This window comes from Cygnus atratus, chromosome 11, assembly GCF_013377495.2.
Source record: "Cygnus atratus isolate AKBS03 ecotype Queensland, Australia chromosome 11, CAtr_DNAZoo_HiC_assembly, whole genome shotgun sequence".
NCBI classification, from domain to species: Eukaryota; Metazoa; Chordata; class Aves; order Anseriformes; family Anatidae; genus Cygnus; species Cygnus atratus.
Genome location: NC_066372.1, coordinates 21,202,601 through 21,225,879, shown reverse-complemented (window position 1 = coordinate 21,225,879; position 23,279 = coordinate 21,202,601). Strand labels below are relative to the sequence as shown.

General features: G+C 55.0%; 1 protein-coding gene across 1 annotated transcript in view; it reads right to left on the bottom strand.

Annotated features, from left to right (window-relative positions):
• The window catches only part of ADAMTS7 (ADAM metallopeptidase with thrombospondin type 1 motif 7), a 48,409-nt gene extending 27,751 nt beyond the window's left edge, over positions 1 to 20,658 (bottom strand). The window contains exons 1-11 of the mRNA XM_035568939.1: positions 20,577 to 20,658; positions 18,679 to 19,031; positions 15,392 to 15,563; positions 11,843 to 12,039; positions 10,394 to 10,477; positions 9,429 to 9,553; positions 8,161 to 8,310; positions 6,936 to 7,079; positions 3,195 to 3,339; positions 2,940 to 3,032; positions 2,101 to 2,246 (exon numbers count right to left, since the gene is read on the bottom strand). Of these exons, the coding sequence (XP_035424832.1) occupies positions 2,101 to 2,246; positions 2,940 to 3,032; positions 3,195 to 3,339; positions 6,936 to 7,079; positions 8,161 to 8,310; positions 9,429 to 9,553; positions 10,394 to 10,477; positions 11,843 to 12,039; positions 15,392 to 15,563; positions 18,679 to 19,031; positions 20,577 to 20,658 (1,691 nt within the window). The remainder of the gene's footprint in view (positions 1 to 2,100; positions 2,247 to 2,939; positions 3,033 to 3,194; positions 3,340 to 6,935; positions 7,080 to 8,160; positions 8,311 to 9,428; positions 9,554 to 10,393; positions 10,478 to 11,842; positions 12,040 to 15,391; positions 15,564 to 18,678; positions 19,032 to 20,576) is intronic.
• Between the last annotated feature and the right edge of the window lie 2,621 nt (positions 20,659 to 23,279).

Below are 23,279 nucleotides of genomic sequence, written 5' to 3'. Positions count from 1 at the left end.
TTGGTACCCAGGCACCTATTTGCCTCACGGAAGGATCAACCGGACCGAAAAAGGGACGTGCGAAGCAGCCATTTTTGCGAGTCCCCTGGGAAGATACTGGAGGTTCACAGCTACTTTTTGCGTCTTGTCCCTCCTGACAATCCTTCCTTAATGTTGCAAACATAGCCAATTTTATAGGCCTGGTTTATGAAGCTATAAAAACAGTTAGTAAAGACAGGCGTAACCAGTAGCGTTCATGTCCAAATCCCTCCTCCTCCTGCTGCCGGGCACTGTGACACCCTGGGGACCAAGCGCCGCTCCCGCTCTGCTCGCCACAACTCCGACTGGTTGTGACTTTGCCGGTGATCCAAGCAGGGACGGCAGGGCTGGATGGCCAGCAGGAGGGAGCTCTCGACCAAGTGGCGAGTGGCCACGGCTCCAGGCCCCCTGACAAAGCGCCCCTGGCCCACCCCGTTTGCTTTCCGTGCTGGACGACCTCAGAAGTGTTTCTGCACTGCAACACAGCCCGGCAAGAACCGCAGGGCTGACAGACGGGTCCAGCATGAACACATGGCCAGAACGGAGAAATCTCAAAACACATCTATTGAGAGGAAACACGCTTCTTCAGGCTTTAGGTTTTTCACGCTTATGATTCCTAAATGACAGAAACAGCCAGAAACACACGAGGCTATAAATTCTCACTTACTTTCAAGGATACTTCAGAAAGTAGTTTTAAAAATATATCATTCTTTCCAACAGTGGGAGGGCCTTACGGGGCAATAATAGGCTTTTCTTACATGCCAACAGACTCTCAAAATGCTGCCACCGGTTTTTGATGCTTGCCTTTTCACAAGGTTGGTTTGGTGACCGCAATTTCAGTGGCCCACATCCCCACGACCTTATGAAAATTACTTTTTCCCCAGTCAGTTAAGACTGGGCACCCTTTGCTGAAGGGAGTAAAATTAATTAATATTTTACAGTTGTTTACATACCCTTCCCTAAGGAAATGCCTGCGGCAGGAAGGACTACCCAATGCACACATCTGTTCACTTCATCCAAAAGGCAAAGCTGAAGATTTACCTACAGTGGCCAAAGCAAACAACTGCCCAGGGAAATTCTGCTGCTTTTACAGTGTTTGCTCTCCTACATGCCTGCAGCTGTGTTTAAAACACTCCGTAAACTACAATTGCACTTTTGTCACAAAACTCATGTCAAACACAAACCTAGCTCTTGACCTAGGACTGAGATTACATAGTGATTCTTTAAACAGTTCGATAGCACGCGCTAAAAACAATGCACCCAAGGAAGAAGTCAGGCAGAAAGCACATCTGGGCTCATTAGAGAGATTCTTTGTTTTCAAACCTCCTTAAGCCATTGAAAACTGACTGCCACTGGAAAATTGCTCACAAAGCCCTTTTCTCTCCCTGTTCCAGGGCACTCTGACACCTGGGCGAGCCAGAGGCCTTTGTGCAAATTCAATACAACAGGGGTTGGGCAGGAGGGAGACATCTGGGGAGCAGCTGGGTCAGCGGCGGTCGCGGCATGGACGGTGCTGCTCCTGGGTCGGCCCTCGGGCTGGAGCCGGCTGCTGCCCTGCCAGCCAGGGAGCAGGGAGCGTCCCCAGCGCTGCAGCTCACGCAGCACGCTCAGAAATCATTCACGGGGAGAAAAGGGTTGACAAGCAGCAGTGGGAGTTTTCAAAATGATGGTGAATCACGATGAGAGAATGCCTGGTTTTCTTTTCTGCCATTAAAAGACACCGGATGTGTTTTACATCTACAGGCATCGAGTCTTTGCTCTTTGTTGGAATCACATTCCAGCACGCTCTGCGTGCGCAGCGCAGGAGCTGCTGCATGTGAGAGCAGACGGAGCCGGCTCTGCCCCTCCAGAGGCTTCTGCCGCCCAGACGGCCGGATAGCCCCGCGAAATGAATCGCCTGTGGTGTTTCAGAAGCACTTTGTTCAGCAAGATAACCACATCCTGGCACCACTCCTCTGCTGTGCAGTGCAGACGTGGGTAGGACCAGGCCAGGCAGGTGACAGTCCCAGCTTTACGCGGCCTCTTGGGCCTCCTCTCCTGCCTGGAGGAGCCGAGTGACCCCGGGAGCCCGCGCTCACTTACGTGGGGCTGCTGCACTGCCTCTCGGCGCTCTGCACGCCCGCGCCGCAGCTCCGTGAGCAGGCAGCCCACGAGCTCCAGGGCCCCCAGCTGCCGTCGATGGCATCGGGACGGTAACCCACTGGCACGCACTCGCCGTTGAAGCACCACTGCAAAGGGACAGTCCAGAAGAAGAGAACCCAGGTAAATGATGCGACGTTGGTCCTTGAGTTAGAGAGCCCTACCCTGGGGGAGCACTGAAGCCCAGCACCCTGTGCAAACCCATGCTTCACTCACTCCAGGGTGCCTGGATGTCAGCCAAGATCTGCCAGAGCCAAGTTCCCCTCTGTGCTATGGGAAATTCAGGGATGTCAGGCTGGCTGAGGAGTCCAGTGAGGCAACAGACCCCCTGCACTGACCCTTAACTTGCTGAGCAGAGGCACGTGCGGGTATTTTTATAACTTCACAGCATTATGCTACCTTGGTCAAGAAGCCCCTGTAGCAGCCGGGGCCGATGGCAGAGCAGGGCCTCTGGGTACCCACCACGTCCGTGCAGGTTGCCAGCCCCTCCACTGGGCAATGGCAGCATTGGCCAGGTCCCAGAGCAGCACCTGCACCAGCAGCGCCTGCGAGAGCAGAGCAAGGCTTGTGCTTCCATGCAAACTGCACGTTCACGTTGTTAAGGACCCCTCTGCTTCACCCTCCCTGGCAGTATTTTTGCTAGAGTGAGGGCAGCGAGGTGAGCCCCTCCCCATGCGCTGCAGTCCGCAAAACTCCAGGTTTTACACTTTTCTGGCAAAGAGCCTCCCCTGCATGCAGGACAAGCAGGCTCTCCATCTCTGGACAGGAGTGTTCCCAGTTACCTTGTTCTCCCCACATGCTGTGCCATCAACGGCAGCGTCCAGCTTGGAATGGCACGTGGTCCCCACTGTGCACCACAGCGTGTTGCAGACGCTCTGCAGAAAACACATTGGCACAGGACGCGGTTACTGCGCAGACTAACTCACCGGTGCGGATTTAACTCACAGGGACAGGGTCGCCCCGTGCAAAGCCCCCGCCACCAAAACCCCCTTGGAGCTGCACGAGTTCGTGCGACACTGGGAGAGACCACAGCTTACGTCCATGTCGTCACAGAAGGTGGAGTAGGCACCGTACTGCAGGCGACACTGATGGCCCACGTCGTAGAGGACGCCCGGGGGCACCAGGGGGAAGTCCAGCACCTCGCGGGCAGGGGGGTCGTCCAGGCACAGCCCCCAGCCCCGGCTGAAAGAGAGACATCAGGGCAGCGTCACTGCCTGCCCGCTGCAGGCGGGCCCTGGGCAGCGCCCCGGCAGCTGCTGGCAGGGGAACGGAACGTCTCGTTAGAGTCTCTTCCGAACATCCTGACGTTCATGTTCTAGCTGATATGACCGTGACTCTCCAACAAATCCCGGGCCTGCTCCAGCACGTGGATCTGTACGTGCACTTTCTGAGTTGGGCACGCCGGTGTCTGCACCCATGGCACCAAGGATTGTTATCAGGAAGCCAAGGTGCAAAGGCAGCGCCAGCTTCTCTGGGCAGCTCTTGGGAAGGTGCCTCGCACACTTCCCCTCCCTGATTTCCCCACCCTTCACCTGCAAGACCAATGTCCCGATCGCACTGAATGCTGTTTGTGGATCCAGCAGCACTAGAAAATACACCAGGCTTGGGCCAGGCACTGCGCTCGCCTCAAAATCCAGCCAGCCTCCCTCCCCGCTCCCTCTTGCCAGTCCTGAGACACCCACTGACCCCCCAGCATGTCCTGGTGCTCCCCATTGGAAAGCTTTGCCTGGGAATAATTTCCTGCTCCTTAGATTTGCAACCAGCTCATAAGCAAAGTCCTCAGCCGGGGGCCTGGACCTCAGTTTCACCACTCAAGGTGAAGGGTTTCGCTGAGCAGACATTGCACTGCTGAGAAGCAGATGTTGTCCTCGCGTTCATGCACCAGGCTGGCTCCCGAAACGTCCCTACGGATGCTCTGGCTCTAGTGTCAATGCCCCGGTAATAAAAATAAAATGGATTGTCAGCAGCAAAACTCACTCACCCTCATATCTGCCGCTACAAACAGTGCTCAGCCTGTGCTGGACAGTATGTTTTTAGAAAAGAGATATTAAAACGGAGCCCGAAGCGCTGCCAAGGCGGCTTGTGGCCCCCTGCCAGGCTGCCTGGGAGCCTGAGTGGCTGCTCCTGGCCGGCTTGCTGTGCTGCGAGCGGTTTTGCTATGACACTTCCCAAACACGCAAGGAATTGTCACTAGTTTAGCTTACAGTGTTGATTTAAACAAACTTGTTTCCAGCAACCCAAAGTCTCCAGCGTGGGTTTCTGAGCAGATTAGATTACTTCAGCTTGTTGTGATTGGAAACAGGTCTAAATTAACGTGCAACAGGATTCCTTTCTAACCCAAGCCGGCAACACGGCCCAGCCCGGGAGCAGCAGGGAGCGGGGCTGGCAGGAGGTCGGGAGCCACGGCGAGCACCCGCTTTGTGGGGTGCTGGCAGGGCGACAGCCGGCACAGCAGGCACCCGCTGCCCCTGTCCCCTCCTGCACCTGCGGGGCCCCCGCCAGGCACCTGCGAGCCCCTCGCTTGGCTGGGAACAGCCCAACGCTGCCTCAGCTTGCAGGAGAGCTCTGCAGCCCCAGCGTGGGGAATGGTTTAGATTCGTTGTTGACTTCCCAGAGGTATGAACAGAATCTATTTCTTCATTAAATATTTTACAATTATCCTACGGTGCCTTCAACTGGCCTCCACCTTTTGCCAAAAAGCTTTACTGAGCCAGCAACAATTGGCATGAGTTTAATCTGGCTTTGAAGGGATATACAGAACCCCACAGTCTGCAGTAAAAAATCACAGGGGTCTGCACTGCATCTGCCTCTTTCAGCCTGTTCCTTAATGAGCTAGATGATAGGATGGATGGTAGGGTGATTAAATCCCCATATGCAAGTAGGCTGGGAGGATCCGCAAGTACATTCGCGAGCGGGATTAAAATTCCAAAAGCTCTTGGAGAACTCAAAGAACGGCCCAAGAAGACAGGACCGAATTCAGTAAAAACAAAGGCAAGGATTTAAACTTGGGAAGAATCAGCTGCACAAACAGAGGAGCTGGAATGGCTGGAGAGGAGCACTGCTGCAGGAAGGGCTGGGTGCTCGCAGCTGAGCAGGGGCAGCAGCGGGTGCTGCAGCCGAGCCAGGCACGGGGACGGCGCGGGTCAGCCAGGAGGAGCCCATGGGAGGAGGCTGGACGAAGACCTTCAGCACGGCAAGAGGAGGTTGAAAAACTGGTTGTCTGGTCCAGGGGAGGAAAGACTGAAGGGAGACGTGACAGTCAGCTGCTATGAGACAAAGGGAGCCTTCTCCATGCCACTGCGTGCTCACAGAGGGTCGCAGAGCCCCCTGCCCAACTCGCAGCAGCAGCAGCAGGGCCGTGCTGCCATCGAAGGCACGAACCATTTTCCGATGTCAACTGTTCAGCAGTGCTCACCCTCTTTTGTAAAACACTCACCGTCATCTGAGAGTGCTTTTTTTCCTAACGCGAGGTCTGTTCCAAGCACATCTAGCAACCCCAGGTCAGCAGGGTCTCATTTTTTGGCTCACTCCTTCCCATTCTCCTGCCAACACTGTATTAAAACGAGCTCATGTCTGTGCTCGCAGCAGGCCTCTCCTTCGCCTCGGGGATGTCACAGACGCTGAGAGACGCCTGCTGAACTCTGCTCCACTCTTGAAGGAAGAGCTGCCCCTTCTGGGAGGGGAGCAAAGAGACCAAAACCCCACTGGACAAGCAGACAGATGGTCTGCTTCTTCCCTGCTGCAGCTAACGGCAACCCACGGTTATTGCCAGCAGGAAATGCTTCATCTAAAAGCGAAGGTTAAAGACGAAGGGCCAAGAACTCTGTGGATGCAAGAAAGCCCCATTCCACTGCAAGCCAAAAATCAACACTAATTCACCCTACCTCGGGCCATTGGCTGGATTTAGAAATGGGAGCTCAGCACCAGGCAGCCTTCCTACCACGCAGCTCGCAGCCCCTTGTGAGCACACCAGCCACAGCCAGAGCTTTTCTGCCGCTGCTTCTGGCAGATGCTCTCGCTGTTTTCCAACCTTCCCGTGACGAGGAAGAAAAATGTCCCTCCAGTGCAAGACACTGGCTGACAAATGTAAAACTTGGGCCATGTTCCTAAGAATTTGATAACAACAGACTGCAAAAGCAGCCACAGGGCACTAAAAATAAACAAACGCAGGAAAGAATCTGGCCTGGTCTCATCTCCTCACGTGGTGCCTGCTGCCTATAGGCAAACATCACACATTCACCCCAAGCACAGCCTTGCTCCTGGGACGAGCAGAAAGCAAGATCAGGCTCTCTGGGGTGCACTGAGTGCTACAAACCCCAAGCGCTATGGGAAACTGCTCCTTCTGCTCGGCGGCTTGGATGTGCAGACGTGCTTCCAGATGGCCACCCCTCTGCTAGGCTGGTGCAAGCGACCCGTCGCTGACACGGGGGCACAGAGGAGCAGAGCCAGCACCAGAATTTTGCTGCTGGGGCAACCATGCTTTGGGAATCCTGACTGCTAAGTCAGCAAAGAAAAGTGCTCTGGCTTTATTTGTTCAAGCAACAATCACTGTGCCGCTGCACAAACGCTCTGTTGCCCTTGCATTCGAATACTCATCCTTCCCAGCAAGGACCAAGGCAACCGAGCAAGTTAGAAACACCCCTGAGTGCCCTGGGGTTGACTTCTGAGACCAGAAAGTCTTTCGCAGACCCCAAAGCCCAACCCAGCCCCGACTTGTGGCAGCCAGCTCGGCCCCAAGTACAGACACAAACGGAAGAGAAGAGGAAGCAAGGACTTACTCAAGGAATCGTGTGATGTACTCCCGGCTGCAGCGGGACCAGGTGAGTGGGGACGTGTCATACAGGAGCTGTGGAGACATGATGAAAGGTCTTTTCCCAACTGGCTCACAGTCATTGCTGCTTCCATCATGCTGAATCCCAAAACTGTGTAAGAGCACAGTCCCACAAAGGAGAGGTGAGCCGCATGCCCGCTACAACCACGCAGCTTCTCTGCTTTCCGAGACGCTACGCCGGACATTAAAAACATTCACAGCTTCGTGGGCACTTGCTAATGAACAGGGAGTAGAGCACCTGGCTGTCTGGGAAATGGGAGCAGAGACACTCCCCCAAGCTCTGTCCCATGCGGTAGGGGACAGGCTCCAGCGGGGTTGTTTTACCTTGCAATTAAGAGGATGCCAAGAGCATGCCCTGGATGAGCTGCCGTGGCCAGCAGCGCAAACAGGAGGCTGCTTGGTAAGCTGGGGAAACTTGGCCGTGCTCAGGGCTGTGCCCAGTCCCTGTGTCCTGCGACACTGCGAGCAAGGGGAACAGCCCCAGGAGCTTGTGTCCCCTTGCACTGGAGTAAACCAGCGATATTTTTGCTGTTTTGATGTGACAAAGCCAACGGACTGTGCTTCATGCAGAGAGCACGCAAAGCAATCGTTTAGCTGAATAGATCTATATTAAATCCAAAATTTAATATGATGTATAATTATTACATGGAACTTTTCCCAATGTACGTGTTTTACACGAGACTTTTACTTTAGCTTTCTTACTGACAACTCAGCCAAGAAAAAAGCAATGAGAATATTAAACCAAGTCAGTTTAATTAAACTTACTGGTTACAGACTTTTACTGTACAAAGATATCTGTTATGGACTACGATGTTCAAGTGACCTTCCCAAGTTCAATTGAAATCAGGACAAGCCCAATTCTGTCACTGCTGCTATACACGTGGACTCTATTTTAAAACTTCGTAATGAGCAACCCTCTTCTCCACAACCTTTAGCATCAGCAACACAGGATAACTTACATGTGTAATTTGTCTGTTTTCTTGGACATGATTTTCATTGAACCTGGGGCAACCAAAAACTTAACTCTGGAATGACGTTCCCAGGGTAAATTCCCCCAGATTCAGGAAATTGCGTGGCAACATCCTTCCAACTTCTATTTGTCCCTTGTCAAGTCCTGACTAAACCATGCAGAGGACAGGGGTCAGAAAGGAGAAGAAGGAAAGCGGGGGTACCTGTGTCCTAGCTCATGGGCCACGGTGAAGGCCAGGGGCAGCCCCGTGTCCTCATTGATGTTGCAGCTCCTGTGGGGCTGGCACATCCCCGCCACGTGGGACAGACCCAGGGTCTCGCAGGGCCTGTTCATCGCTGCGCAGATGTCCTTCCTTGGGCGATTGGAAACAACAACACACACACAGCAAAGAGGGGTTGAAGACGGCAGGAACCAAAGGACGACACGAGACCGAGCGCGGGCAGGGCGCTACGTGCGCAGAGCCAGCCCAAGGCAGCCGCCTTGGAGCAAGCCCCCGCTGCCTCCCCGTCCCGGTCTAAGGGGATGTGTCTGAGCCCAGCAGATGGTGGCCAAACAGAAGCCGGAACGGAGACATCCAAACGTCTTTCTGCAGCAGAAAGATTTATGACCTTTCCTTTCCCCTTTACTCTCTCGGTATCCCCAGCTTATTAGAAAGACTGATTAATGTGAACTGCAAGCCAGGCCGGCTACGTTTGTTCCATTGTATAAATAAAGCTGATGCTGGGAATAATTAAGCAATTACTACAGTTCTCGGGGAAGTACATCCCGGGGGTGCTGTGGTCCAGGGCAGGGGACCTCCAGCCACCCAGGATGAACAGCTCCATCGAAGTGCACGGCCTTAAGTGCCTTATTTCTGCTACAAAGGAAATCTCCTAAAGAAGATAATTCTGTTGTGGGTTGTGAATCACTGCACAAACAACCACGATACTGCCAACATCCAAGCTGCTGCAGCCTGAAACCATCAAACTACATTTTGACTGCAAGGTACATAAACTTGGCCAGAGGCATGAATTCCACCCAGCTTCATGGGAGGTTAGGGGCCTGCTCTGAGGCTCCTTTGCAAATCCCTGCATTCATCTGCAAGGGAAAAAGGAGAGCTAATCCCTGTGTACATCTGCTGCAAGGATCCACCCACTCTGGTGCTTGCCAATAGGGCTATGGTGAAAACCTGGATTGGAAACCCCAGCTTCCAGTCAAGTGGGAGCTGTCTCCGGGTTTAAACCGGAGGTTTGAGACCAGTTCCTGCCATCAGGGTCAGGTCACCTTCAGGTTTCTTGTTATATGTTGTACTGTATGTGCAGGCTTCCAGACAGGGCTCAGGTACAGAGAGAGAGATTTTACACAGGGTATCTCAGCTGCCACTGAGACGTGCCCCTGGCTGCCTGTGTCCCTCCTGCCTGCAGCCACTGGAGGAATTTCCAGCTGGCAGAGGAGCACCTAAAGCATAAAATTAGCCCACAGGCACAATACCTTGTGAGCAGGACTGCAACGTCGTGATGTAAGGGATGGGAATCTCCTTTCACGTTGATGCTCTTCTGCCACTTGCAAAAGCTTTTCAAGGTGTTGTCCGCATGGTGGGAGATTTTCAGATCCTCCTGTCAAAACAATTAAAAGTCTGCTGTCATCCTGCTGACAGACCCGTTTGCTTTTCAGGGTGCAGTGGTAAGGGGTCTGATCTCTGACACATCAGAGCGAGATCAGGAGTAACTGCCATATAGAAGGAATAGCTTCGTATTTTATAAGATATAGGTAGGGTGGGAATACAGAGCCCTTTTCTACTTTCTTTTCCTCTGTGATTCAATTGAAACATTAAGTCATCCAATACCGGGGGTTAAGTAACACTGCAGGAAAATATTCCATCCTGGCTGAGGTACTTTAGAGAAGGATGCAGCTGGGCAGCCAGCCCGAGTGGCGTCAGGCTCCCTGAGAGCAGCCGCTGCAGCTGGGGAGCACAAACAACCGCCGACTCGCAGCCTCCCCCAGCGCTACCGGCGGGACGCTCCTCGGGGACGCAGCGAGCTCCAGCCGCTCCGCTGCCGCCCGGCCCCGGCCCCAGAGCTGCCTGGGGGCCACCGCTGCTCCAGGTTTGGAGGGATGCTGCTAAGGGCAAACAGCACCAGTGGCATCAGGTAATGTCCCACTGATCACAGGATGGGAGGGAAGATACTGTCGCAGAAGAACAAGTGGCTAAGTTAGAAATTATTATAAGAATTAGACTCCACAGCTCCTCTTACCATGCAAACATCCTAACTTTACCAGGGCTGCAGCCCTTGCAGAAGACAAGGAAGTAAAGCATGGGAATCTGCATTTATCTTACACAAATTCATCCAGGCAAACGGCGCAAGATTGACCTTACAGGCTTTCAAGGCCAGCTCTCTGTGTATCCCAGTCTGGCTGCCAGGATGGAAGTGTGAGTCACTTTGTTTTCTTTTTACCTCTTCGGTCTCCAGCAGGATGAGTCGCACTATGGCGATGTTGATAGGGTTCCCGATGCTGGCATGGTGGAACAGCCCTGCCACCTGGAAAACACAAAGGCCAAATATACAAAGCTCAAAAGAAAGACCTTGCCCTGGGACAGTTCTCCTGGTAAATAAATAAATACATCTGCAAGGCAACATGAGCTCCAAGGGAAGCTACTGAAGGTTGTTGACAACATCTCGGGTAGTTCCCAAAAATAAAAGACAAGACCAGATGCAGACCTGGACTAAAGCAGTCATAGCGTGACGACATCCATCGGAAACTGCTGTAGTCTGTGTAGCACACTGAAACTCAACCAGAAATGCCTGGGGACAACCTCTGCTTTCACTCCCTAACAGACATGTGTAACATCTCAAATCCCGGTGCTCTTGCAGTGCCTTCACCAACCGGGAGAAACCCAGGGATGTTATTTTGAGGTCCTCTACCCACTCCCACCCTCTTTTCTGGCCAACGACCAAGCCCTCCTCTGAAATGCAAATGGCTGCTGCCACAGCAGCGCAAGAGCAGACAGACTATACCAACTCACGCTGAATTATCTGCTTGTTTTATGGCGTTAGCGAAACCTCCTGGATTTTCAAGACCACCAGGTTCTCTTCATGTTTTGACTCTGGACATGGCCCTGGGTAACCTGCTCAAGGTGGCCTGGGGTCGTACGAGGTGACCTCCAGAGGTCCCTTCCCACCTCAGCCAGGCTGATTCCATGACTCCAGGCAAAGCTAACAGTGGCACCCCGGACGTGCAGGATTAGTTTGTTAACACACCAGACCATCTAGTTATGAGTGGATGTCTCCAGAGAAGCTTGAGTTTGAGCAGCAGCATGAGCTGTTGAGGAATTTCAATGAAATTATCACAATCAGCTTTTAAAGCCTGACTACAGGTTTTACATTTAATGCTCCCGTGGTTTGGTGCCAGCAAAACAGCTCAGCTCCAGTCTGGTTCTGGGCTCAGCCCCTTCCCTTGGCTGTCCTCAGGGGCACTTTACCAGGAAAGCCACTCACAGCTCTCCTGCTGACCAGGCCCGTGTTCCCACCCGCCACCAGCGGGCTGGCGCCGGCTCTGCAGCATTTGGGGTTGAGGTGAGAAACACGAGGGCAGCTGCCCTGCAGCGCTCCCTTCCCGGGTGCCTCTCATTGGCACTGCCAGTGCTGAGTTCAAGGGAGCCCGAGCCAAAGCTCCCACGTCCCTGTGGGTCCTTCCTCCTGCGAGGAGGTTTCCTTATCCTCCAGAGGCAGATGGAGCACCAAGCAGCGCAGAAAAGCCAACGTGCGGGCTGGATCGGGCTGTTTGTTGAGAGATTTGCTGAGGTCCCACCGGGGCTGAGCCCTGGCAGGCCCAGTGGCCCTTATGTCTCAGAGCTGCATCTCCAGGGACCGGGCAGCTCTGCGGTTCAGAAAACCAGGACTCACCATGTTCATCACGGTCAGCACGTACTTCTCGATGTTCTCACTCCCGTGGTATTCTATCATCTTGGTGTCTGCCACCACCAGCGTTTCCACCCACTTCTCCTTGCTGATGGAGCGCTGCTTTATTCTTCTCTTCCTGTGTTGTTTCTGTTCCCATCTCTCCCTCCGCTTCTCAGACCTCTCCAGATTTTCCCGAGATTCTGAGGAATTAAAGTGGGAAAAAGAGACATTTTTTAAACTATTTTTTTAAATGCCAGCAGCATTGGTAAAATATCATCAAGGCCCCTTTTTTTTTTTGAAATAAAGGAGAGAACTTTCTGGTGTCGACAAGGAAGCCCCACGCTCAGCACCCATAACCTACTCGCGATTTTGCTGTGGTGTACGCTCCAAAAAATCACTGGGCGTTGAAGACTCTGATCTCACTGTGTTGCACAGCAGCATTAGCATGACAGGGAAAAAAAAAGAAAGAAGAGAAAAAAAGGCATTTGAAGTAAATCCTTTGAAACAGAGTTTGAATATTTTGTGACTAACGGGCAGCCTCCAGGGCAGAGGAGCACTTACGGTTTGTATTGACACATGAATACAGGCAACCACGGAGAGATGCTTGAGCACGCACCGCTGAGAAACACCAGTGGCTCGGCATTTGTGAGTATCATCCCACACTTCTATTTTGCTGGGAAAGAGTTTCCCAAAAGGATAAACTCCGTGTCCTTGAAGTTGGACTGATGTCTTGAGCCAAATCCCAAAGATCCCTGTCCTGGGCAAGACTGAAATACCCGCGGGGTGCACGGAGATTTCCTTGGCCACATGGAGACAGAACCTTGGGTCGCTGCGCCACTGGTCCCCGGAGAAACAACAGGGACATTCACTGGGCTGAAAGGACACACGACGCCAGAGGAGAGCTTTGCTGCTCCTACCGCACACCAGCAACTGGGAATTCTCAAGCCGAGACTTTTCCTGTGACGCTGCTCCAAGATCAAGGTCAGGGTCAGCCCCAAGCTGGGTGAAGGCTTTACAAACCACACTGCACACAGTGGGAATTGCTTTTATGACCGGTTTCTAAGGGCTCTGCCTCACTTCGTTAACAATGGACTTTCACATTTTACGGACTATACTGTACTTGAGCTGTGAAAGAGCGTTTTATCCCCCAGACTGAAAAATCCCAACTATCTGGATAATTTGATGAATTGCCAATACCGCTGTGACAGTTTAACCACAACGGCTTCCTTGGAGCTTGTTTTCATTGCGTCCTTTGCTGCGGAGCTTCCGTGCGGGACGTGGAGGTACTTCAGCAAGCTCGTTGCCGGCGGCTCCCTGGCTACCAAGGAGGCTCCGAGCAGCGTTGCCCCTGGGGATCCCGCTCACACGCCTGCCCAGCCGTACACAGAGGCTCACGCTGTGCAGCGCAGGGGATTGACAGAAGCTGAATACCAGGTCGGTCTAACACCATCTGGCAGCGCGGCGCTTTGCTAAGAAAGGCAGCAATACATCGGTACAAGATAGAAGACCTGAAGTCATACAAATCCTGCAGACTTCCAGGCTCCTTTCCAGGGCACATGCATCACGGCCACGTCGCTGGTCTGTGTTCCAGAAGAGATCCGGGTGCGCTGCACACTGGCCATATTACGACCAGCGAAATCCATTTACAAATGGATTTTAGAGGCTTCAAAGTCCGGAAGGAGCCATTCTAACCATTATCCCCGTATTCATTTAGATTAACAGAAGAATGCCTAAAGATAACCTGAATATAGAAAAAAACAAGGTTTCTGAAAGCAGAGAGCTCTAGCAAACGAGCAAATCACGATGCGTTGTCTGGAAGGTGCGGCTTCAAAGACCCAGACCAGTGAGGCATCCAGGCTTTGCAACGGCTCTGCACCCCTTGGCCAGAGCCGGCAGCTCTCTGCTCGGGAGGCCAGGCCCCTGGGCAGGCACCGCTGGGGTGCGGGGATGCTGCCCGGCTTCCCAGGCGAGCGAGTGCCCTCACGTTTAAAACCTGCTCTGGACTGCTGGCTAGAAACGTACCCCTGCTGCCTCCCTCACCTCCAGGATTTCCACCTAAGGCAAGCACCTCTCCACTACACGACTTTGCTGCAGGCAGACATCCGACTTTCATCCATCTCAGCCGAGTTAAAACAGCTCCGAAATCACAAGGGCAACGCAGACCCCAGTGCAGCTGCACCAGCCCCCGGGGACGTGGGGTTGTGCTCCAGGGGTTAGGCTGCCCGAAGCACCGATTGTTCCCCTTCACTGGGAACAGCGGCGACCGATTTATGACTAGCCCTGGGACTTCATCGTGGAAAGGACTTCGAACGCCCTTCTCCAAGCGTTGTACGCTCTCCCTCCCAGCACCAGAGCCCCAGCCTGCGCTCCTGTGCTTGTGCCATGGAGCCTCCGAGCTCTGCTCCAGCAGAAGTCAAAGCCCTGCCGGAAGCACAGGCTGCAGTCCCTCCCGGACCTGCTCTCAGGTGCCAGCGCTGCCCATCTGAGCCACCACCACCACCGGCCTTTCCCAGGACGGTTGTTTAGCGGGGGCCAGCCCCGCAGGCGGCCCGCACAAACGTCCAGTGGGAGCGGGTGGCCCGCTGAGGAAAAAACGTCGGTTTTCTACCCCACCAGAAAGCAGGAGGGGGAGCTGCCGTCGCGGAAATCAAGTGAGTTCCTAGACACTACTGCAAGCAAGGTGCTACGGACACGAGTTTAATCTGCATCGCAGTAACACTACAGGGCAGAAGGATCAAGGAGACAACCTGGATCGCTGGACTGAATGGGAATTCTGGAATCCAGCTCATGGGAGCCAAGTTTTACTCTGAAAGGTCAAAACCTGACGCTTGCATGTGAACGAAAACAAACACTGTCTCCACACCACGGGACGCTTGCAGCAGGGCCGGAAGAAAAAGATGAGAGCGAGAGGCCTGAGGTTCAGCATGCACTGGAGCCATGTATGTGAGAAACATAAGCAAATACAGGAAAACTGGCAGGAGAAAAAAACCCTGCAATAATTCCTGTGACCTGTGGGCTCCAGTCATGGATGCCACAAAACCTCTGCCTGCTGCTAAGCAAGAAAATTTTCCTGACCCGCGTCTTGAAGCGGTGGTCAGCCCTCCCACAACAAAAACGCTCCTGGAAATTGCTGTGTGCCGACGCTTTTGGAAACTTGGCCGTCCTGCAGCGAGGAGCCCCCCGCTCGGACAGACACCTACCGAGCAGCCCCGTGCTGCCCCCCGCCCACAGAAACCACCGCAAAACCCAGGGCCCATCCCCTCGCAGCGCATGGGGCAGTTGTGCCTCAGTGCTCTGAGACACAGAAGGGTTTCCTTCCCGGCCAGATCAGTGTCCTTTATGGGTAAAAGCTGGCTACCGGGAGCTCATCACAGGAGCTTAACGCTGGGTTTTAAGATAAGCACGTCTGCTGAGGCACCTTAGGGGACTAGGGGTCGGCACTGCTTCCTTTACCTTGTCGCCGTGCACTTCAAACTGCAGAACTCAAATCGTGAAGCCCAGGACCCGGCTGCCACTGAACCATGGGGAGAGGCAAGAGAAAGGAGACAGTACCTTGCACGCCGCAGGCTGCCCACGCCGCTGGCTGCCTCTCGCCTTGCTCTCCCCGGTGCTCAGGAGCGTGGCGTTTGTATACCCTGTGGGGCTGTGCCGTCCTGTCCTCGGGAAAGCTGGCGGCCACTGGTTCGATGAAATAGTCCTCGTTCATGAGCCGAAACACGCCTTTCTAGCGGGGAGAGACAGAGACGTCACCGTGAAGCCACCTGCATCGAGCACAGACTCACACCAAAGAACCTGGGTTTGCAAAATATTCCGGGAAGAAACAGGTCTCCTCTGAAGAGACTTTTAAGGATATTGTGAGCTCTAAAATCCCAGACAAAGGAGAACAAGCAAGCGGGGACTGATCATTAAGGAAACAGAAAGCTAAAGAGATCCCAGCCACAAAGCGCAGGGGGTGGCGAGCTGAACGGGTGGCTGCGCTGAGGAGCTCGGGGACTGCAGGGCTGCTGAGGCAGAGGAATGCCTTCGCCAGAGAACCAGAAGCAGAGCACACCAGGAATGTGTGTATGCTGGGCTTCCTCCTCCATGCTCACACCACCTCGCCCTGACCTTCCTGGAGAAGCTTTGCGAGGCCCAGGGGCACAGCCCACAGTGCGGCTTTGAGGGCAGTGCAGCACCAGTGTTTTGAGCAACTGTTGCACCAGCAGAGATGTTTGCACAACGAAATCCTCAGGAGATGAAGTCAGTTGCTTCTGGCCTTTTGCCCTAAGCCCCGTCGCTGTAAACTGAACCCTCAGGTTGCAGACTTCCTGCGGACGAGCACCAACAAACCTCTGGGGAAGAGGAGGAGGAACCCGCAGGAGCTCTTGATCACAGCAGGAACTCAAGTCATGGAAAGTCAGTCTCAGGACGAGGAGCCTCGCATCCCCATGCAATAAGGAAAGGATGTGTCACTGGGATCTCTCCTACAGCAGGAAGCGACACCCTAAAACTTTCTTTGGCTAATTACAGTTCCCTGACCCGGGTCCAACTGAAATACGTTGTTATGGACTCACCCGGGACCCCAGAGCCCCAAACTGCTTCTCCAGAACAAACTTATCTGCAAGCACTTGCCTTCGCTGCACGAGAAGCTCTCTGAACGGGCGGCTTCACACCCAGACACCAGGAGTTCCTGGGCAGGGGTCTGCAGCCAGAGCAGCCCCGCGTAAACCTGCCGGGGATGCCCTGCAAGGGCTGCGCCTTGCCCCAGGGAGGCTCTGCAGAAGCACTGAGCGGGCTGCTGTCCATGGGAACGTCTGGTTTGCTCTGCGTAAAACATGCCTGTTGGCCTTACTGCACCTCGTTTGGCACGGTCCTTCGGAGCACACGGCGCTGACACCGCTGCCTCCTGCCTCCCTGACGCTCGCTCACGACAGGCTGTGACGAGAGCAGCAAACAGCCCGGGAGAAGATGAAATGCCCTGGCAAAGCTGGGCGTGAGGGAGCAGAATCCAGCTCAGCGCTACACTGTATTGCGGAATCCTTGACAGGAGGAGTTTGAAGTCTTGAAGCAGCGTTCCCAGAAAGGTGAAGCCTTTCAGAGAAGCAGATCTCAAAGGTGGGGACGGGTGTTAAAGAAGGTACGATTACCCTGTGCTACGCACATAACAAATGCTGGACCAGCTGCTGCACCAGCGATGGTAAGGGAGGAACTTGGCCCCTCGAGGCGCTAACGCGATTTATTTCAACACTTGAGGCTGCCACGAGCAGGCATTCTGGGACAGCCCGTCTGGGCTCCACGGCTAAGAGCTGCAGAGTGCTTCCAGTAAAGCGAGGCTGGGCGTGAAATACCACGCACCCCCACCGTGGGCCAAGGCAGCACGCTTCTGCAGCCCACGGCACTGCGCCTCCCCGCAGCAGCAGCGTGTCCCTTGTTCACAGCCCGCAGTACCTAGCACGACGCAAGCGGCACGTCGGTAACGCGCGGGAACGAAGCAGAAGCGCAGGGACACGCTTTACGTTGCTGAATAATTCTGTGAGACACACAGCATATTGTTAGCGTGGTTTTCCGTGGTTTGGCGTCTGTCTGACAAAAAGGCAAACGTTTCCAGAGCCGCCGTATGTTAGGAGCACGTGTATGTAAGGTACATGCAAACACACTCGAGGGAGCTTTACGACATCTATTCCTGTGCACATTACAGCCACCAGCATTCCTCTCATCCAAACATTCCCAGAAAAGTGAATTGAAAGGTCGTGGGTTCCTCCCAGACGCATGAGTCCATTTTGTATCGGAATGAAAGGCCTGGCTGTTTCCTGCAGCATTTATCCCCCTGAAGACGGGAGTCACTCCAGTCCCAGCTTCTCAGGCAGAAGAACTGCCCAAAGTCGCGGAGGAACTCAAGGCGAAGACAGCCACAGAGCTCAGGCTGTGCTTCCCAGCTCCGGGCTGAGCTGCTTGCCCCTTCTTGAGCTCCGCTCCCTCCCTTTGGCAGGCTTCCTCCAGACCCCACGCCCTCGTTGGCAGAACCCCAGCTGCCAAACTGAGGGTGAGAGTGCAGACGGAACAACCAGACCCAACTGCTCAGGGAGCTGTGAAGCGCGGGGTGCTGATCACTCAGATGCTGTTAAATTTGGTGGGAAAAGAACAACCTCGACACCTTGCAGGATGCGCCCAGCACGCTGCACGGCCTTGCCATGCCGTCCTGCCAGAGCCAACGCTTCTGGACCACCGCGCACACTGACCATTCCTCCCACAGCTGCTCCACTGGCACCAACGCTTCTGCAAATCTCTAGGAGATTTTAGCCCCGTGGGGACCCGACACCTGTGCCGGCCGGGTGCAAGCTCCTGCAGACACGGCGTGAATGTGCCTTGCTGAGTGCCTCCACGCCACCTCCTATTAGTGACAGTGGCTTTCAGCAGAATTTCCCCTCTTAACATGCCACAACTGCCTTTGAAAATATTGACAATTGGATAAGACTGCCGACATCCGCAAAACGTAAAGAAGTTTCACTACACACGAACCGCACTATCCTGCTGAGAACAACCAGGCTCCAGGCTTTGAACAACCTCGTTTTCAATGTGTTTGTCGCCATCCTACATACACTGGAAGACAGATGCGATATGAGAACTGCTGTCTTTGGGAATTTGGACACAAACACAAGTAAACACAGTCCCAAGAGTTCCCAAACCGCTGGAATCCATGGGAAATTTACAGTCAGCTCATCCACAGCAGCATCAGACCTACACAATGAGATCTTGCCTCTGCTGCTGTCAGGAGGACTTTTGCCATTACTTTCAAAATAAAAAAAGGATTTCACACAGCTTCTCCTATTTCCTTGTGGGTGAGGAACCTCAGTACTTACCAGGCCATCACATGTGCTGAGCGCGGCCAGGCCTCCCTTCAGGGTCCGGCTCTGAACCTCCCCAATCATATGGCAGGAGTTGTAAGTGTGAGACTGGATCTTGGCGTCAGCGATTCCCCCGTATCGTCTCTCACTGACGAACCCGGGCGCGAGGAGATTGTTGTTGAGGCTCAGGTTGAATTTCAGGGGTTGTCCTTTGTAATGCATTTCATAGAAGGTGAGGAACTTGCTCTTGGTGGAAAGAGACCTTCTGTGGAGTACTCGGTGGGACAAGTCGTAGGACAGGAAGGACCCACTCTCGTCAACCTTGATCGGATGAACGATGTCGCTGCTTGATGACCACAGAGCAGGGTCTGCAAAGAAAGGGTTTTCGTGGTTAGCTTTAGGGTTAATCATCTTTCCTCCTACTCCCTGAGCTGGATGCTTAACTCCCAAGGCAGCTCAGGGGGGTCAGGCACCCGAATATCTGTTGGATCTGTAAGCTGTGTCCGCTGCTGCTGCCAGTTCCCAGTGCCTGGAAGCTAAGTGCACTGTCCACACATTCGCTCTCTTCTCTGCCCTCTGGCAATGCACCTCCACCTCTTCCCACCGACTGCTGCTCGCAGCTGGTCCTACCAAAAACGAATCCTGTTTTTTGTGGTGTTACTTGCGGGGTTGGTTCCCAGCAAGACTGGAGCCCGACTAACAGAGGGGTATCCGTGTGCTGGGGCAGGTATGGGAGCAGGGAGGAAGGCAGGGCAGGGAGCAGGGAAAGGCAGGAACACCACGGCTGTGGGGTCTGGGCAGGGAGGGCTGGGGGTCTGTAAGGCAGGGGGGCATGTAGCTCCAGGGCTCTGCTCTGACCAGAGACCACGACAGCACAGCTGGGGCCAGTCCTGGTTTCAATGCACACAGTCCTGCTGTTTAACAACTACGGGGAAAAAAAAAAGATAAAAAGAGAGAGAGAGAAAGAAAGAAAAAGAAAAGAAAAAGAAAAAAGAAAAGGAAAAGGAAAAGGAAAAGGAAAAGGAAAAGGAAAAGGAAAAGGAAAAGGAAAAGGAAAAGGAAAAGGAAAAGGAAAAGGAAAAGGAAAAGGAAAAGGAAAAGATCCCACTTCTGAAACAGAGGCTTGGAGACCCTGCAGCAGATCCCTGGTGGCAGAACACCTCCCCGGGTCCGGGCCGTCCGAGTGCCCCCACCGCTGCCTGCCGCGGTACTCCGGGGCCGGGGACCGCGGGAGAGCCCGGGGTAGGGGGGCCGGGGGCAGCCCGGGACCGGCGGGACCCGCACCGGCAGCACGGGACCAACTGTGGCTCCCTCCGCGCAGCCCCCGAGCGGCTCCGCACCCCCGGGCATCCCCAGCACACCCTCAGCAGGTCCCCATGCACATCCCCCTGCACATCCCCCTGCACATCCCCAGCACACCTCCAGCACACCCCCTGCACACCCCCTGCACACCCCCTGCACACCCCCTGCACACCCCATGCACATCCCCACGCACATCCCCAGCACACCTCCAGCACACCCCATGCACACCCCATGCACACCCCATGCACGTTCCCATGCACACCCCCTGCACGTTCCCATGCACACCCCATGCACATTCCCATGCACACCCCATGCACACCCCATGCACATTCCCATGCACACCCCATGCACACCCCCTGCACATCCCCAGCACACCCCCTGCACACCCCATGCACACCCCCTGCACACCCCCTGCACATCCCCAGCACACCCCCTGCACACCCCATGCACACCCCCTGCACACCCCCTGCACATCCCCATGCACATTCCCATGCACACCCCCTGCACGTTCCCATGCACACCCCATGCACACCCCCTGCACACCCCATGCACACCCCCTGCACACCCCCTGCACACCCCCTGCACACCCCCTGCACATCCCCTACCCCGACCTGGCTGCCGGGCGCTGCCTCTCGGCCGGGTGCCCGCGGCCAGCGCGGCGGCGAGCAGCAGGAGCCCCCCGGGGCCCGGCATGGGTGCGGGCGGCGGCACCGGCGGCTCGGCGCCCGGCGGCGGGGCCGCGGCGGGCGGAGCTCGGAGCCGAAGCGGGGGCAGCCCCGGGCCGGGCCGGGCCGGGCAGGGCCGGGCAGCGATCGCGTCCCGGCCCGCGGGGCCGCCCCGCCGCTGTCCCGGCCCCGCCGCTGCCCCCCCGGCGGCCGCCACGGCCCGGGGCTGCCCCCCGGCGGCCGCTGCGTGCGGGGCGGCCCGGCCGAGAGGGGCCCGGCGGGGGGTGCCCGCCGCACCCGGGGCCCTCCGCACCCCGGTCTGACCGCCGGGAGCCTGCCGGTGCCTGGCGCGAGGGGCCCCGGTGCCGCCGCGGAAGGGGGGCGGCGAGGAGCCCACGGGGCCGGGGGCCCGGCTGGGAGCGCCACGGAGCCGCCCTGTGCCCGGCCCGGGGGGCCCCGGCAGCCCCCGGGTGCAAGAAACACGCAGAGCCTCGAGGCTCATCAAACGCCGGGGTAGCACAAGCTGAGGGGAGACCGCAGCCGTCTCCGCCTGCTGCATGCGCTTTACTTAATAAGGGCACGGCGCGAAGCCATTAAGTGCTCTCTGCGGCGAGCGCTGGGTGTCAGGGGAAGATCTGCAGATTTACTCAAAACCGTCTCTTCCTACCTGGCAAGTGTGTGGGTTTGGGTCCTCCATGAGCCTGCCACCTCTCTCCCATCTCACTGCGGATCTGCACAAATGTCAACGAAAAACGACACCTCTTTGATGCTTTATTTGGGCTGCCATTTTCCCCAGTACTTATACCTACGGTATAAGGTCAGGGGCTGTCCCTTTTTGCATCTTTTCTTTTTCTTTTTTCTATTTAAGTAACTCCTTGGCAGGACATGAAGACTGCAGGAAATTATAGTCCCTTCCTCATGAAATACATGACTGTTACTAACTGAGCATATTATTTGTATCGTTTTCCTTGCTTGTTCTCTCTGCATGTCAGGATCTCACTACCTAGCTCTACCTATTTAAGCCGGAAGTCTAAAATGTTTAAAGAATAGCCAAACTGAGTGTTTAGCCTCTGGTACGTACATTTGGAAAGATTACTTGTGGGTGAGGTCTAATGTGTTTATGAGGATAGGGTGTTCCAGGTTTGGTTATGGGGAGCTCTCTGACATTTTTTAAACGGAGCAGTTCATGCTCAGAAGTCTGCATTTGTAAGCGTAATTTAGCTATGAGACATGATAAAATGTATTTTATATAGGATGAAGCCCAGGTCAGAGTGTCTGACAGTTTGGGTCTGCTGGATGTGTCAAACTGTGTTTGACAGTTTGGATCTGCACACATAATGTGCAGCGCACTCGATGTGCCATTATTTTCATGTCTGACCCATCAAAATCAGGCATTTTGTGTCCTCTGTAAGCAACAGAGAAGATCGAGGTCAATTTTGAAAGCATCCTGCCATTTAAAAACCAATTGCTCTTGAATGGCTCTGGGCAACTTCCAGCAAGGCAACGCTCTCACCCAGTGACTGCCGTGCTACTGCATTCACAGTGGTTTTGCCAAAGGGAAACAGAGTCTGGCCACTTCTGCCTCCTACTTGCTAAATATCTCCAGAGAGGGGGCACTGACCCACAGCACTTACATTCCCGCGCTGGGAAGGATACGGCCTCTGCCCAGAGCCCGTCTGGGCCCAGTGCCCGATGCCCCTCGCCCGAGGCAGCTGGGGCTGTGAGGGCTCCATGTGGCGGCCGCGCTGTGTGGCTGTGCTCCTGCTCCCGCGTCCAGGCCGGCCTGAGCCAGGCCTCGCCTCTGGGCCCCTGCAGCCAGGGCTGGGGACGTGGAGGGCTCCTGGCCCCTCGGCCTGTGCCTTCTGCTCACTCAGGTGGCTCTCCCTGCTCCTCTGGGTGTAAGGTCCTGCCGTGGGTGCCGCTGCCAGCCGAAGGTGCCATCCTTTGCCCCGAGCGTGGGCCGCCTGGTGGGAAACCACAACAACGACATTTGTGAAACACGAGCATACGGCACGATGAAACGCTGAGGAGACAAACCGCGTAATGAGGCTCTGGTGCCCTCCTAACCCCACACCGCATCGAGTGCAGTCTGTACAGGAAGCGTATGTGGAATTGCAAAATATTTATTTCCTTATCTCTTCAAAAAAAACATGACGGTTTGAAGACTCTCTGGTGCTGTCAGACTACACTGAAATATCCTGTAGCTTTCCCAGACGTTTACGTCTAGTGCTGCTCCACTTCTGTCTGCCTGGCCAGCATTTTTCTTTTTTTTTTTTTTTTTGAAGTGATAACGTTAAAATATGAAAGCAGAGATACGGCAGAATAATCACAGGAAGCATTCTGACAGAAAAAAACAATAAACATTCGGCTGTACGTACACACAGAGCGCAGTTGCTCAAATACGAGGGGTTTGCCCACACGCACAGCTTTAACCTTGCAGAAATGAGGGCAGGAGGCGCCAGGGAAGCTGCTGCGGGCAGCTCCGGCCGCAGCCCCCGACGGTGGGCGCCTGTCCCGCGGCTCGGCTCCCGCGGGCTCTGGGGGCTGTGGCGGGGGGCGGCCGCCCCTTGAAGGCCCCGTCCCGAGCCGGGCAGGCCGCGGCTGCGGGCGGCGCTGCCGAGTAGAGCGGAGCCAAAACGTCGCCACAGC